Below are 12,871 nucleotides of genomic sequence, written 5' to 3'. Positions count from 1 at the left end.
TTGCCGACATTCGTAGTCCTCACCTTTGTTTCTGCCAGAGCAGGACGTCCTTGTCCATGAAATTCCCACTTTCACGAGCATATGGAGTCCAAGGACACACTAAAGACGAGTTTTCCACAGGGTATGATCGCAGTCGACTGTCATCGTTGTTTAAGTCATTACATGCAAGACCGAGCATGGTGCAAAAGGAACAGCACAGTTCTTTGTAATAAATCATGTAACCTTGTCAACACTGAAGAATGTTTTGGATAATAGAAAAATAACGTTGCCAGATCAGATAGCATATTTATCATTCTGCCATTAGATGACAAATACCTACTCAGTTTCAGCTGACATCACCTGTAGGCCTTTTGGAAAAAGTTTCAACCAGTTTTGAACGTCAGGAGACACATTAAAATGTTCATTTTTGCCCCTTCTTTTTGCAAGATACAGCTCAAGCTCAGTCAGGTTGGATGGAGAGTGTTTGTGAAGTCTAGCCACAGATTCTCCATTGGATTTAGGTCTAAACTTTGACTAGGACATTCTGAGGCATGAACATGCTTTTATTCAAACCATTGCATCATAGCTCTGGCTTGCAGCCAGTTTAGGTTCATAGTCCTGCTGAAAAGTGAGCATCCACCCCAGTCTCAAGTCTGTGGTAGCCTCCAAGAGGTTTTTATTCAGATTTGAATAGTCCATCTATCCTTCAACTCTGACCAGCCTCCCCATGCCTGCTGAAAAAAAAGGTTACACCACAGCATTATACCGTCACCACCATGTTTCACCATGGGCCTGGTATGTCGATGACATTTTTGAACGTTACATCTAGCCTGAACCAACGGCATTTCAGAAGAAGGATAATGGTAATGTGGTCCTCTGGGGGCGCTCTGCTTCTTGAGCATCTACACGACTTGCCATAACTGATGGAACCATGAATTTTGCCCTCCACCAGAAAATCCTGAGCAAGAATATCTGGTTAGAAGTCTCTTTTAGAAGCCACTGCTGCATGTGGCAACTTTTTGTTTTTAGTCCTTCATATCAAGAAATACAGCAGGATTATTATCTTGCATTTTCTTGCACAAATTGACCATTTGTTTGCAATGTCATGCATTTCGCAACTTTCAGCTACTTATAATACATGCATACTTGACTTTAATCTCTATATAAAGATACGCTGAGGTGGTTTTTTGTTCTGTAGCCTGGCCTTTTTGAAGACCTGTGTTTGTTCAACACCACATCCATGTTTAAAGAGTCAGGAAAACAAGAGAAACACAAGTACAACATGCGATGCAAAGACTCAAACAGCACGGATACAAAGTGCTGGATCGGGCTCCTTGATTCCAACATCAGGTCATGACATTCTCAGCTGTTGGCATGAGATATCTGCTGGATGAGTTCCCTCCCTTATCTTAAACATCTGCCAGTATGTCATAAACACAGACGGATCCCTCATCCTCCATTCACTTCACACACATAATCATTAAAAGCTTGCAGGGTTGCAGTTACGTGACACCCAGCAGGCGTGTCAGGTAAACCCCATACGAGCTCATTAACAGCCAAAGTAATCAAATTACCATGTGAGGGTGTGTGTACCTATAGGAGAGGCAGAAACGTTGTGCTGCATGTTGCGTTCTCTCTCAGTCTCATGTGTGAGTGAATATGTGAGTGTGTGTGGCTCTGAGCAATGAGGGGAGAACACAGTTCATTCTGCAGTAAGCAAACCTCTGATAAAATATTCATGAGTGAGCTTCTCGGCGAGGTGCAGCAGGTTGAGCCGGGTCAAGCTCATTTAAACAGCGGAGTGAGTTAAAATGGGAACAGAGTGCCAGTTAGCTGGAATCAGTGGGGAAAAAAGTGGGAATAATTATTGATGAATTAAAAACATTTTAAATATTTGGTATACAAATTGTAATAATCATAATTGTTATGTTTTCAGGACAAATAACGAAATCTGCATTTAAATTTTACTTGAGTTGGTCAACTCATTGACATTGGGAAGATGGGTGGAAATAAAAGGACAACCTGACTGACAAGCTGTTAGAGGCTGCAAAACACGAGGCTGGAGGAAAGCAGTAAAGTGAAGGCGGCTGCAACACCTGAGTGTCTTAAACGTACTAAGCAAATTCCTGAATGAAACACTTACCAAAGGTCTAGAAACAACGTCTTTATAAATAAAACATGTTACCTCACATAAGAAAAGGCTCAGTAACTGCAGTGAGTGTTTGTGGTTCATGGCAGGCTGGATACGGAGGTTTAATTTCTCTGGAAAGTGGCTGTAGAAGAAAAAAAAACTAACTAACATCACAGCTGAGCAGGGTTCATTAAAACTAATTCAGAGTGGGGGTGCAGCAAGAGCTCCAAAGTGCAAACAAATCTTAGCATAACCTTTTGCAATTATTGTGTCCTTCTTTGGAAAGAGGTTAGGCGGACTTGTTTAAACCTCCATCCATCGACAAAAAAGGCAGCTGCACTACAGTGGTTCCCGCTGCTCGGTTAGAGAGACCATTTCCCCCCTGCAATTTCAGTGTTCATTACGCAGCAAACAGCTGGAGGCCTTGGAGAAGGTCGCAGGCTTTTGGGGGGGGGGGTATTTGGAACTAATTGGCAGCATCATGTCAAATGTTCCCGTGAACCGAGCTGGCATGCCGGTTCTACAAAAACTGCCCCCTACCTTACCTAAAAAGACCGAGCAGTCTGTGAATGCCAATAAGTCTGCTGACCCCAGAATGACATTTCGTATCCCACTGCTGCAGGCAGTGAGGATTAAAAAAAAGCAAGTCTGCAGGCATGTGACACCCAAATACTCTAAACTGAGACATAAAACCTTAAAATGACCACCGGAACCAGGAATTTGGCTATTTAGGCCCATTTTTTACATTTATTCAGTTGTAACAAAAAAAAAAAACACGAAGCTTCATCCTCACTCCTTGTTCCTGGCCAGTGGTGTGATTGGATAAATGTACATAATAAGGAGAGCAACTACTATGACTCCTTAATAAGTTAAGATGCAGAGTTCCCATTAATATCAGCCTTAATGGGAAGAAAAGTCTGCTGACGTGAAATTATTTGCTAATGAAAGTGAATTAGCTTAAATGATGACCTCATTAGCATAACTACTTGTGTTCAATAAATCATGGAGATATGGTGGGGCATGAACCAGCTCAAGTGCCTCTCGTTTGTTATTTCCTTACTTCATTTATTTTATATATATAGCAGATTTCAATAATAGATAAGACATTTCACTGTCACATGAGATATTTGTTTCATATTTTTAGAATATTTTGGTCATTTGTATTTCGTGCTGAAAGTTAATTCTCACATGCTAATGTTAGTGTTTCTATTTAAAGGAAAAGCAATAAAGTTCTTACTATATGGAGAGTGAATATGTAGCCCCTTTATATTTCAAATCTGTATTAAAGATTTTAAATGTTTTTTCTTGAAGTGATGAAAGCTTTTCTGTTCTTACAGCAACTCGTTTTCTGTTAAGCATCAAATAATACAATACCAACTTTATTTACAGAGCACCTTAAACACCAACAGGCCAAAGTGCCGTAAACAGAATAAATGAAAGAGCACATGATAAAAAATAAAAAAATGCTATTTTCTATTTAAAATATTGCCATTTTTTCTTTAAATCTAGCCAATTCTCACTTACATACCAACATAACTCTGGAGCACTTCAAGTACATTGTCAAACTTTCAATCTGACTGCATCTTTATTTCCGTATTTTAACACAGAAAACACATTTTGCTTATATTTGTTTATAACCAGCAACGTACCAGTTAAAACTACAGATGTACCAGTACATCAGAGCTACTAATGGTTTACATTAAAGCATGTAAACTTGTTAGAATGGACTAGTCAAAGTCCACACCTAAATCTAACAGAAGCAGGGGCGAGTTTTGAAAATTGACTGTCAGATGCTCTCCATCCAAACGGATTAAGCTCCACTTTGCAGATATATATATATAAAAAAAAACAATAAATAAAAGATATGCATAATTTTTCTCCACTTTTCCATTATGTGCCATTTTGTATTGCTCTTTCATTTGAAATCACAACACAATACACTAAAGTATGTGGTCTTAACTTTAAACTATTTAATAAATCTTATAGTCAACAAAAGCTCTTTAAGCATGGATGTGTTGATGATAAAAGTGATTTGGTTAGTTAAATAAAAATATTTTGGTTTTTACCATCATCATACAGAGGGATCACTTTTGAAAAGCAACCAACCAGGGTTCCCGTTAACTGTTACAGCTGGGTGAGATAGTGGATATACAGGGGTTGGACAATGAAACTGAAACACCTGTCATTTTAGTGTGGGAGGTTTCATGGCTAAATTGGACCAGCCTGGTAGCCAGTCTTCATTGATTGCACATTGCACCAGTAAGAGCAGAGTGTGAAGGTTCAATTAGCAGGGTAAGAGCACAGTTTTGCTCAAAATATTGAAATGCACACAACATTATGGGTGACATACCAGAGTTCAAAAGAGGATACATTGTTGGTGTACGTCTTGCTGGCGCATCTGTGACCAAGACGGCAAGTCTTTGTGATGTATCAAGAGCCACGGTATCCAGGGTAATGTCAGCATACCACCAAGAAGGATGAACCACATCCAACAGGATTAACTGTGGACGCAAGAGGAAGCTGTCTGAAAGGGATGTTCGGGTGCTAACCCGGATTGTATCCAAAAAACATAAAACCACGGCTGCCCAAATCACGGCAGAATTAAATGTGCACCTCAACTCTCCTGTTTCCACCAGAACTGTCCGTCGGGAGCTCCACAGGGTCAATATACACGATCGGGCTGCTATAGCCAAACCTTTGGTCACTCATGCCAATGCCAAACGTCGGTTTCAATGGTGCAAGGAGCGCAAATCTTGGGCTGTGGACAATGTGAAACATGTATTGTTCTCTGATGAGTCCACCTTTACTGTTTTCCCCACATCCGGGAGAGTTACGGTGTGGAGAAGCCCCAAAGAAGCGTACCACCCAGACTGTTGCATGCCCAAAGTGAAGCATGGGGGTGGATCAGTGATGGTTTGGGCTGCCATATCATGGCATTCCCTTGGCCCAATACTTATGCTAGATGGGCCCGTCACTGCCAAGGACTACCGAACCATTCTTGAGGACCATGTGCATCCAATGGTTCAAACATTGTATCCTGAAGGCGGTGCCTTGTATCAGGATGACAATGCACCAATACACACAGCAAGACTGGTGAAAGATTGGTTTGATGAACATGAAAGTGAAGTTGAACATCTCCCATGGCCTGCACAGTCACCAGATCTAAATATTATTGAGCCACTTTGGGGTGTTTTGGAGGAGCGAGTCAGGAAACATTTTCCTCCACCAGTATCACGTAGTGACCTGGCCACTATCCTGCAAGAAGAATGGCTTAAAATCCCTCTGACCACTGTGCAGGACTTGTATGTCATTCCCAAGACGAATTGACGCTGTATTGGCCGCAAAAGGAGGCCCTACACCATACTAATAGATTATTGTGGTCTAAAACCAGGTGTTTCAGTTTCATATTCCAACCCCTGTAGGTGTGCACTGTGTGGTTCAAACACCCACACAAGAAGAGTGAACCGAGCTGTCATACAGCATCACAACTTTGTCATGAATACAAATATCAAATTGTACAAATATAAATATTTTCAGTTCTTCCCAGTCGGACTGAAAATATGCCGAATCCATCAGTTGAAGCAGTGGGGAAGATATGAACCACCGATGTCTCGCCTGTAGCTACATTTAAGCTGCATGAAAGTTGCGTTTTATTTTTTGTTTTGGTGACACCGTTCGCCTCACATCATTTCAAAATAAGCCGATTTGCTGAGGGAAACAGCAGGAGGTTCAGTGTGTTACAGGGAAAGACTCAGATCAGCTCTACAAGTGCCTTCAGGGGTGTCATCTCATGTTGGGGAGCAAGAGATCAAGTTTTGTTGCTTTCACAAGTCATCTGTAAGCGATCACTAAAAGATAAAATCCTTCAGTTTAGTTATAGACTGAAGATTTCTCGATTTCTCTTCAAGTCTCTCGGTTGACCACTTATACAACTTCTGTTTTTTTTTGTTATTTTGGTCTGTGTATGAGTTAATCACATAATCGGTAATATAAACCTCATCCAGATAATTTGGAAACAGATTTATTTCTTCATGGATTCTTTTTGAATATTTATGTTTCAAAGAAAAATGCCAACACAAGAGCAACTAAAGGACGCTAATCCTGACCTCTGATCTCCATGTGCAGGAAGCAAAACGAGCAAAGATTAGTGCTACACTGACCTCTGGTGGTTGAATGCAGGTACCGCAGCTGAACACAAAACTGAATTTCACTGATATAGACAAGAGGCATGATGGTACCTTAAATTCCTTTACTTAAATTAAAAAAAATTTACATCACATCATCTTTTATAATAGACATGTCTTTTAAAAACTCAGTGGTTTCTTTTCTTTACATTTCATTTATTTCGTATACAAATTCCTCTTTGAGACAGAAAGAAAAAATCTAATAAAAATAAGGAGCTCCTTACAGCTGCAATCACTGACAAATTACTCTGTAAAAGCTGCAGCGTCTTCCACAACTGACTGACTGTATGTTGTGATTGTGTAGTAATCAAGTATTCGAGAAATCTGAGCCGTTTTACAGCCTCGAGAGAACAACTTTGATTTGTCAAAAAGCTGCAGGAGCCCTGGAGATGTTCCATAGAGTAAGCATCTCTTGGATGATGAAATGCGTTTTTGGGAAACACTTCATTAATACTAACACATAGTTAAGGCCATACTAGATGAAAGTGAGGACATCAGGTGAAAGGGTAGAGAAAACATCTCCATTTTGGAAAAATGAAACTTCTCATAGTACAAATCAGCGATGTTGCCCCACCGTTCGTTGTTAAACATGTGATTTTGATGTTTCTGGCAGCTTTAACTACACCTGAACATTAACTTTGACATGCAGTCTGAAACTGAAAATACTGCTTTTGTTGTCGATATCTTATTTGTGTGCAGAGGGTCATGAAAGTGGTGATGAGCCCATGGGAGTGGAAACAAACAAGAAAAACAATTTAACATTTTAGAATAGCAGTCCAGTCTTCATGACTCCAAAGTAGAAGGAACTCAAACTGGGTTTACAAAAGTAAAACCATCAAACAATTTCTGATGTAAACATGAGCATAGGCAGAGCATGGCAGAGAGAAATGAAAGTTTTGGCAAAAAAAAAAACAACATTACACTTGTAAAAAATATAATACTACATGAATAGTCTGTGCTTTCCCAGAACTTTGGAGATTACTTTCCCAGAACTCTCCAGATATTTTCTTGCAACCTATTGGGTACCATCACCACACATGTCTACGATGAGGGACTGCTGGAAAGCAAACAACTCGATGCAATCAATTTTTCCGTCTCTACATGCTCATTCAGGAGGAGGGACTGCTGCAAAGTCAGTAACTCAATGCAATGGGCTTGGTTTCCTGGATCTATTGGTCTGGTAAAGTGCCTAAAGATAACATTTATGGTGAATTGGTGCTATATTAAAAAAAAGAAAAGAATTGAACTTGATTAACTTATCTGGAACTTATGAAATCCTACTAGATTTTTAAGCACTTTCTAAGACTGGAAGTAGGTACGTTCTTGGGAATTTCGTGGAGCTTAACAGGTTCTGGCCTTACCGTACCAACTACTTTCAGGAATTTACTGGTTACTTTTCAGAAGTAATCTCCATCCATCCATTTGCTATACCCGCTTGTTCCATACAGGGTTGCGGGGGAGCTGGTGCTTATCTCCAGCGGTCTACGGGCCAGAGTACACCCTGGACAGGTGGCCAGTGAGTAATCTCCACGTTCAGACAAGATTCCAGGAATATCCCATTCCAAAAAACAAAAAGGAATATTCCCTCAAAATATCCACCAAGTTTAGAAATTAGCTTCTAGGTGTAGAGAAAGTTCCTGGTAAGGTCCAGAAAATGCCTGAGAAGTATCAGAACAGTACCTGGTAGAGATTACTTTCCAAAACCGAGACTCTGGAAAGTACCTGGTAAGTTCATGAAAGGTTCTGTGGCCCTGTTCACACTAACCCAGATATTCTGCACCTCCCCTACACACACTAGTTTTGGTGAAAAAAGGGTCATTTAAAAACAGAAATCCAAAGTCAAGGTTTTTTTTTTAAACTTGGTGGTATAAGGGTGAACTGGATATCCAAACAGATTTTTTTTTTTTTTTAATCGTAGCAAATAGGATCACTTCGTGCATATCCCCAACATCAGTGAAGCCATTGTTATCCCCATTCCGTTTTACTTTCAATCCAAGAAGTGGACTATGGAGATGAAAAAGTTCAACTGGGTCAGAGAAAACGTGAGCTACAGTTGTTTAGGGAGAACTTTAACCATGCTCAGGATCTCCACCTGCTGGTGCATCACAAGTAATAGTGTTTTTCATAAAACAAATTTAAAAAAAACCTACAGAATGTAGATCATTTTTCAGAAATGGAGGAAAAGGGCCTAAGTTCTGGGAAATTAACCTGTATGTTCCAGGAAAGTGGAGGCTTTATTATATAGTACATTCTTTGCTATATATGAGCACAGCCTTGTTATGATCCAGCAACTATCAGAGTGAACAGGTTCCAAAAGGTAAATAAAAAGCTTCAAAAAACAACAACAAAACAATCTTTTCACACTAAAATGGACTCAACTGGTCTGCTGCCTTTTAAGCAGCTTCATATCCAGTTTTGTTGATCCAGATTAAGGAAGAGAAAAGGAGTTGGGATATGAGAGAAACCTTGACATTTCCAGTGTGAGGACAGTTCTGAAGCACAGTTTAACTAAATCCTCTGCTTCCCTGGAGGATCTCAGACACCAGAACCAAAATCAGAAAGTAAAAAGAAGAAATAAGGTGAGGAAACTGTAAATGTCAAGGCTTCCCCCCCCCCCCTTTAACAGTGCTTAGGACATACATGAATGCTCAATGTTGTGCTGCTGGAAAGTAACCGAGCTACACTAGATCTAAAACCCAAGGATAATCCTCCAGTCCTCCACTGCATTCTTCTCACTAAAACACCATAGAGTGTTTTATGTGGTTTGGCATTACATTTCTTAGAGATATTAAGCCATTCCACAAGAGCAAAGACCGGCTTTATTCTTGTGAACCTCAAAATAAAGTGACACGGGAGAATTGGTTTTAGTCAAAGCGTTGGACTCTTGCTCGAGAACACGTGAGCTGGAACACGGGTAGTACCTGTGTTGTTACAGACAGAGGGGGGAGGAAGCAGGTACAGTGCCTTACAAAAGTATTCAACCTAAACTGATCGCCATGCAAGAAGAGCATTAATCAAGAGAGGCCTATGGTACCTCTGGAGGAGCTGCAGAGATCAGGTGGGACAATCCGTGTACAGGTCAACTATTAGTTATCCACTCCACAAATCTGGCTTTTATAAAAGATATAGATCAACACGTTCTTAAGTTAGAAAGGCCTAGTCAAAGTCCAGACCTAGATCCAACCGAGGATTGACAGACTAGAATGTTTTTTGTGAGGCACTGTATGTCCTACAATCATTGTTTTAACCTATTCCTAGTCAAGTTTCACTGCTCCAACAAGCCAAAAACAGCTCCGGTGAGATAAATCAGAGGCGTTTCCTACGTTTCTCTGGATAAGCTGGCCTGGATTTCCAAATAATTCATAATATGAGAATACTTTTTAGTATTTTAATTGCACGTTTTTTCCATGGAATTTAAAGAGTCGGCTTATGCTGACCAGCTGAATGCGTGAGGATTTAAGAGTCAAACACACATCCCAACAAGTCGAGCCAGGAATTGTGGTAAAGTGCAGGAAAAATACCAGCTATGTAAAAAAATTAAAAATAGATTTCTTCATATACGTACAGCTTGTGCTCTAACACGAAGAGGTTTAAACATGGGAGGCTGTGTTTTCATCTAAATGGCAGTCAGCATTGTGCTCCCGTCCTGGATACGATCGGCAGCTCGCCTGACTATCAGGTACGCATCCGAAAAGGCGGTTTGTTAACAAGACAAACAAACGACTTCCAAAGAATAACAAGGCAAAAAAAAATTAAAAAAAAATCCACGTCACATTTCACGTCTGCACTTACAAACACAGAAGCAGAGGCCGAACGTTATTCAGTTTGTGAGCTGGACAGTGACGGCTCTGTCGCTGCTGAAATGTGTTTAAAACGAAGAACAGCAATGTAAACCAACAGAAAGGCTCCAAGTCAGTCATACGCAGACATTTTCACAGCTAAGAAACACTGAGGAGGAACAGTCGCTGAACACTCAGACATGTTCACACCTATGGTTTTGTTGGGTTTAGCCAAGAGGCACCGGTTCGACATGAATACTTTGATATACAACAACGTCTGAGTCGGCTCCTGTGTGCGTCTGGCAGTTTGAAGTTGGTTCTGTTATCTGCTAGAGAAAGCTTCCCATCACAGCAGACATCCCCGCTGACTGAGGAGTAAAGAAAAAAAACAGAGCACAACAGCACACACACTCACACATGCAACACTGGAAACAAGAAAGCCAGAAAAAGTCAGGTGGTCTGTGAGGTGGAGGAGGAGATCCAGCTCCTCAACAGCCCTCTGCTGGATTGATAAAAACTACACTGATCCCCTTCAGGATGAACAGTGTCCGCCCGCTGAAGCAGGACCAAGAGCCTTCAAAAAGAAGCTGACTCATCCAGACATCCAGAGAGCAGGAGGAGTTTAAGCGAATCTTCCAGGTCAGAAGCCCCCCTGCTTCTGTTTTCAGCCCCCTCAAAGAAGGAGTGGAAATGAGGAACAGGTAGCCTAAAGTTCTGCGCTGGCCAGTGGTTTGGAGGTGGTCATAATCTTTATGTATTGGGTGTAGATGGTCTCGAACGCCTCGTCTCTGTGGATCATGGCACCAAACACCAGCGGCTGCAGGAGACACACACACTTGGTAAGAAATATGTCTTAATATTTGTGCACCATTTAGTTTCCTTTACCTAAAACTCAATTAGCTCTCAGTGCAAATCAGGTTTATTGGCAAAATACAGGTCCTTCTCAAAATATTAGCATATTGTGATAAAGTTCATTATTTTCCATAATGTCATGATGAAAATTTAACATTCATATATTTTAGATTCATTGCACACTAACTGAAATATTTCAGGTATTTTATTGTCTTAATACGGATGATTGTGGCATACAGCTCATGAAAACCCAAAATTCCTATCTCACAAAATTAGCATATTTCATCCGACCAATAAAAGAAAAGTGTTTTTAATACAAAAAACGTCAACCTTCAAATAATCATGTACAGTTATGCACTCAATACTTGGTCAGGAATCCTTTGGCAGAAATGACTGCTTCAATGCGGCGTGGCATGGAGGCAATCAGCCTGTGGCACTGCTGAGGTCTTATGGAGGCCCAGGATGCTTCGATAGCAGCCTTTAGCTCATCCAGAGTGTTGGGTCTTGAGTCTCTCAACGTTCTCTTCACAATATCCCACAGATTCTCTATGGGGTTCAGGTCAGGAGAGTTGGCAGGCCAATTGAGCACAGTGATACCATGGTCAGTAAACCATTTACCAGTGGTTTTGGCACTGTGAGCAGGTGCCAGGTCGTGCTGAAAAATGAAATCTTCATCTCCATAAAGCTTTTCAGCAGATGGAAGCATGAAGTGCTCCAAAATCTCCTGATAGCTAGCTGCATTGACCCTGCCCTTGATAAAACACAGTGGACCAACACCAGCAGCTGACACGGCACCCCAGACCATCACTGACTGTGGGTACTTGACACTGGACTTCTGGCATTTTGGCATTTCCTTCTCCCCAGTCTTCCTCCAGACTCTGGCACCTTGATTTCCGAATGACATGCAGAATTTGCTTTCATCCGAAAAAAGTACTTTGGACCACCGAGCAACAGTCCAGTGCTGCTTCTCTGTAGCCCAGGTCAGGCGCTTCTGCCGCTGTTTCTGGTTCAAAAGTGGCTTGACCTGGGGAATGCGGCACCTGTAGCCCATTTCCTGCACACGCCTGTGCACGGTGGCTCTGGATGTTTCTACTCCAGACTCAGTCCACTGCTTCCGCAGGTCCCCCAAGGTCTGGAATTGGCCCTTCTCCACAATCTTCCTCAGGGTCCGGTCACCTCTTCTCGTTGTGCAGCGTTTTCTGCCACACTTTTTCCTTCCCACAGACTTCCCACTGAGGTGCCTTGATACAGCACTCTGGGAACAGCCTATTTGTTCAGAAATTTCTTTCTGTGTCTTACCCTCTTGCTTGAGGGTGTCAATAGTGGCCTTCTGGACAGCAGTCAGGTCGGCAGTCTTACCCATGATTGTGGTTTTGAGTGATGAACCAGGCTGGGAGTTTTAAAGGCCTCAGGAATCTTTTGCAGGTGTTTAGAGTTAACTTGTTGATTCAGATGATTAGGTTCATAGCTCGTTTAGAGACCCTTTTAATGATATGCTAATTTTGTGATATAAGAATTTTGGGTTTTCATGAGCTGTATGCCAAAATCATCTGTATTAAGACAATAAAAGACCTGAAATATTTCAGTTAGTGTGCAATGAATCTAAAATATATGAATGTTAAATTTTCATCATGACATTATGGAAAATAATTAACTTTATCGCAATATGCTAATATTTTGAGAAGGACCTGTATACAAAAAAAAACAGCTTCCTGTTTGCAATAAACAAATCAAATAGTTTAAAAAGTTCAACACAAGTGGTTACTCCAAATTCAACATAAAATGCCCCTTTAATGACTACTGCAGGCTCAAAAGTAGTTAACCCCATTATTACAGGCATATTTAGTACACAGTGGAGCACCCTTTTTGCTACTATGACCTGCTACAAACAGATTCATAGTCAGACTGCTTGCCTTCTTCTGGCAATATTAGCCAACTCCTTGTAA

The 12,871-nt window shown here is 41.0% G+C and overlaps 1 protein-coding gene across 1 annotated transcript in view; it reads right to left on the bottom strand.

Moving 5' to 3' along the window:
- Nucleotides 1-6,344: 6,344 nt before the first annotated feature.
- Nucleotides 6,345-12,871, bottom strand: part of gramd4a (GRAM domain containing 4a) — a 53,421-nt gene continuing 46,894 nt past the window's right edge. Inside the window, exon 19 of the mRNA XM_047389624.1 lies at nt 6,345-10,890. Coding sequence (XP_047245580.1) covers nt 10,780-10,890 — 111 coding nt within the window. The 3' untranslated portion in view covers nt 6,345-10,779. The remainder of the gene's footprint in view (nt 10,891-12,871) is intronic.

This window comes from Girardinichthys multiradiatus, chromosome 17, assembly GCF_021462225.1.
Source record: "Girardinichthys multiradiatus isolate DD_20200921_A chromosome 17, DD_fGirMul_XY1, whole genome shotgun sequence".
In the NCBI taxonomy this organism is placed as follows: domain Eukaryota; kingdom Metazoa; phylum Chordata; class Actinopteri; order Cyprinodontiformes; family Goodeidae; genus Girardinichthys; species Girardinichthys multiradiatus.
The sequence above is the reverse complement of the archived record's forward strand: the minus strand, read 5'-3'. Positions and strand labels throughout refer to the sequence as shown.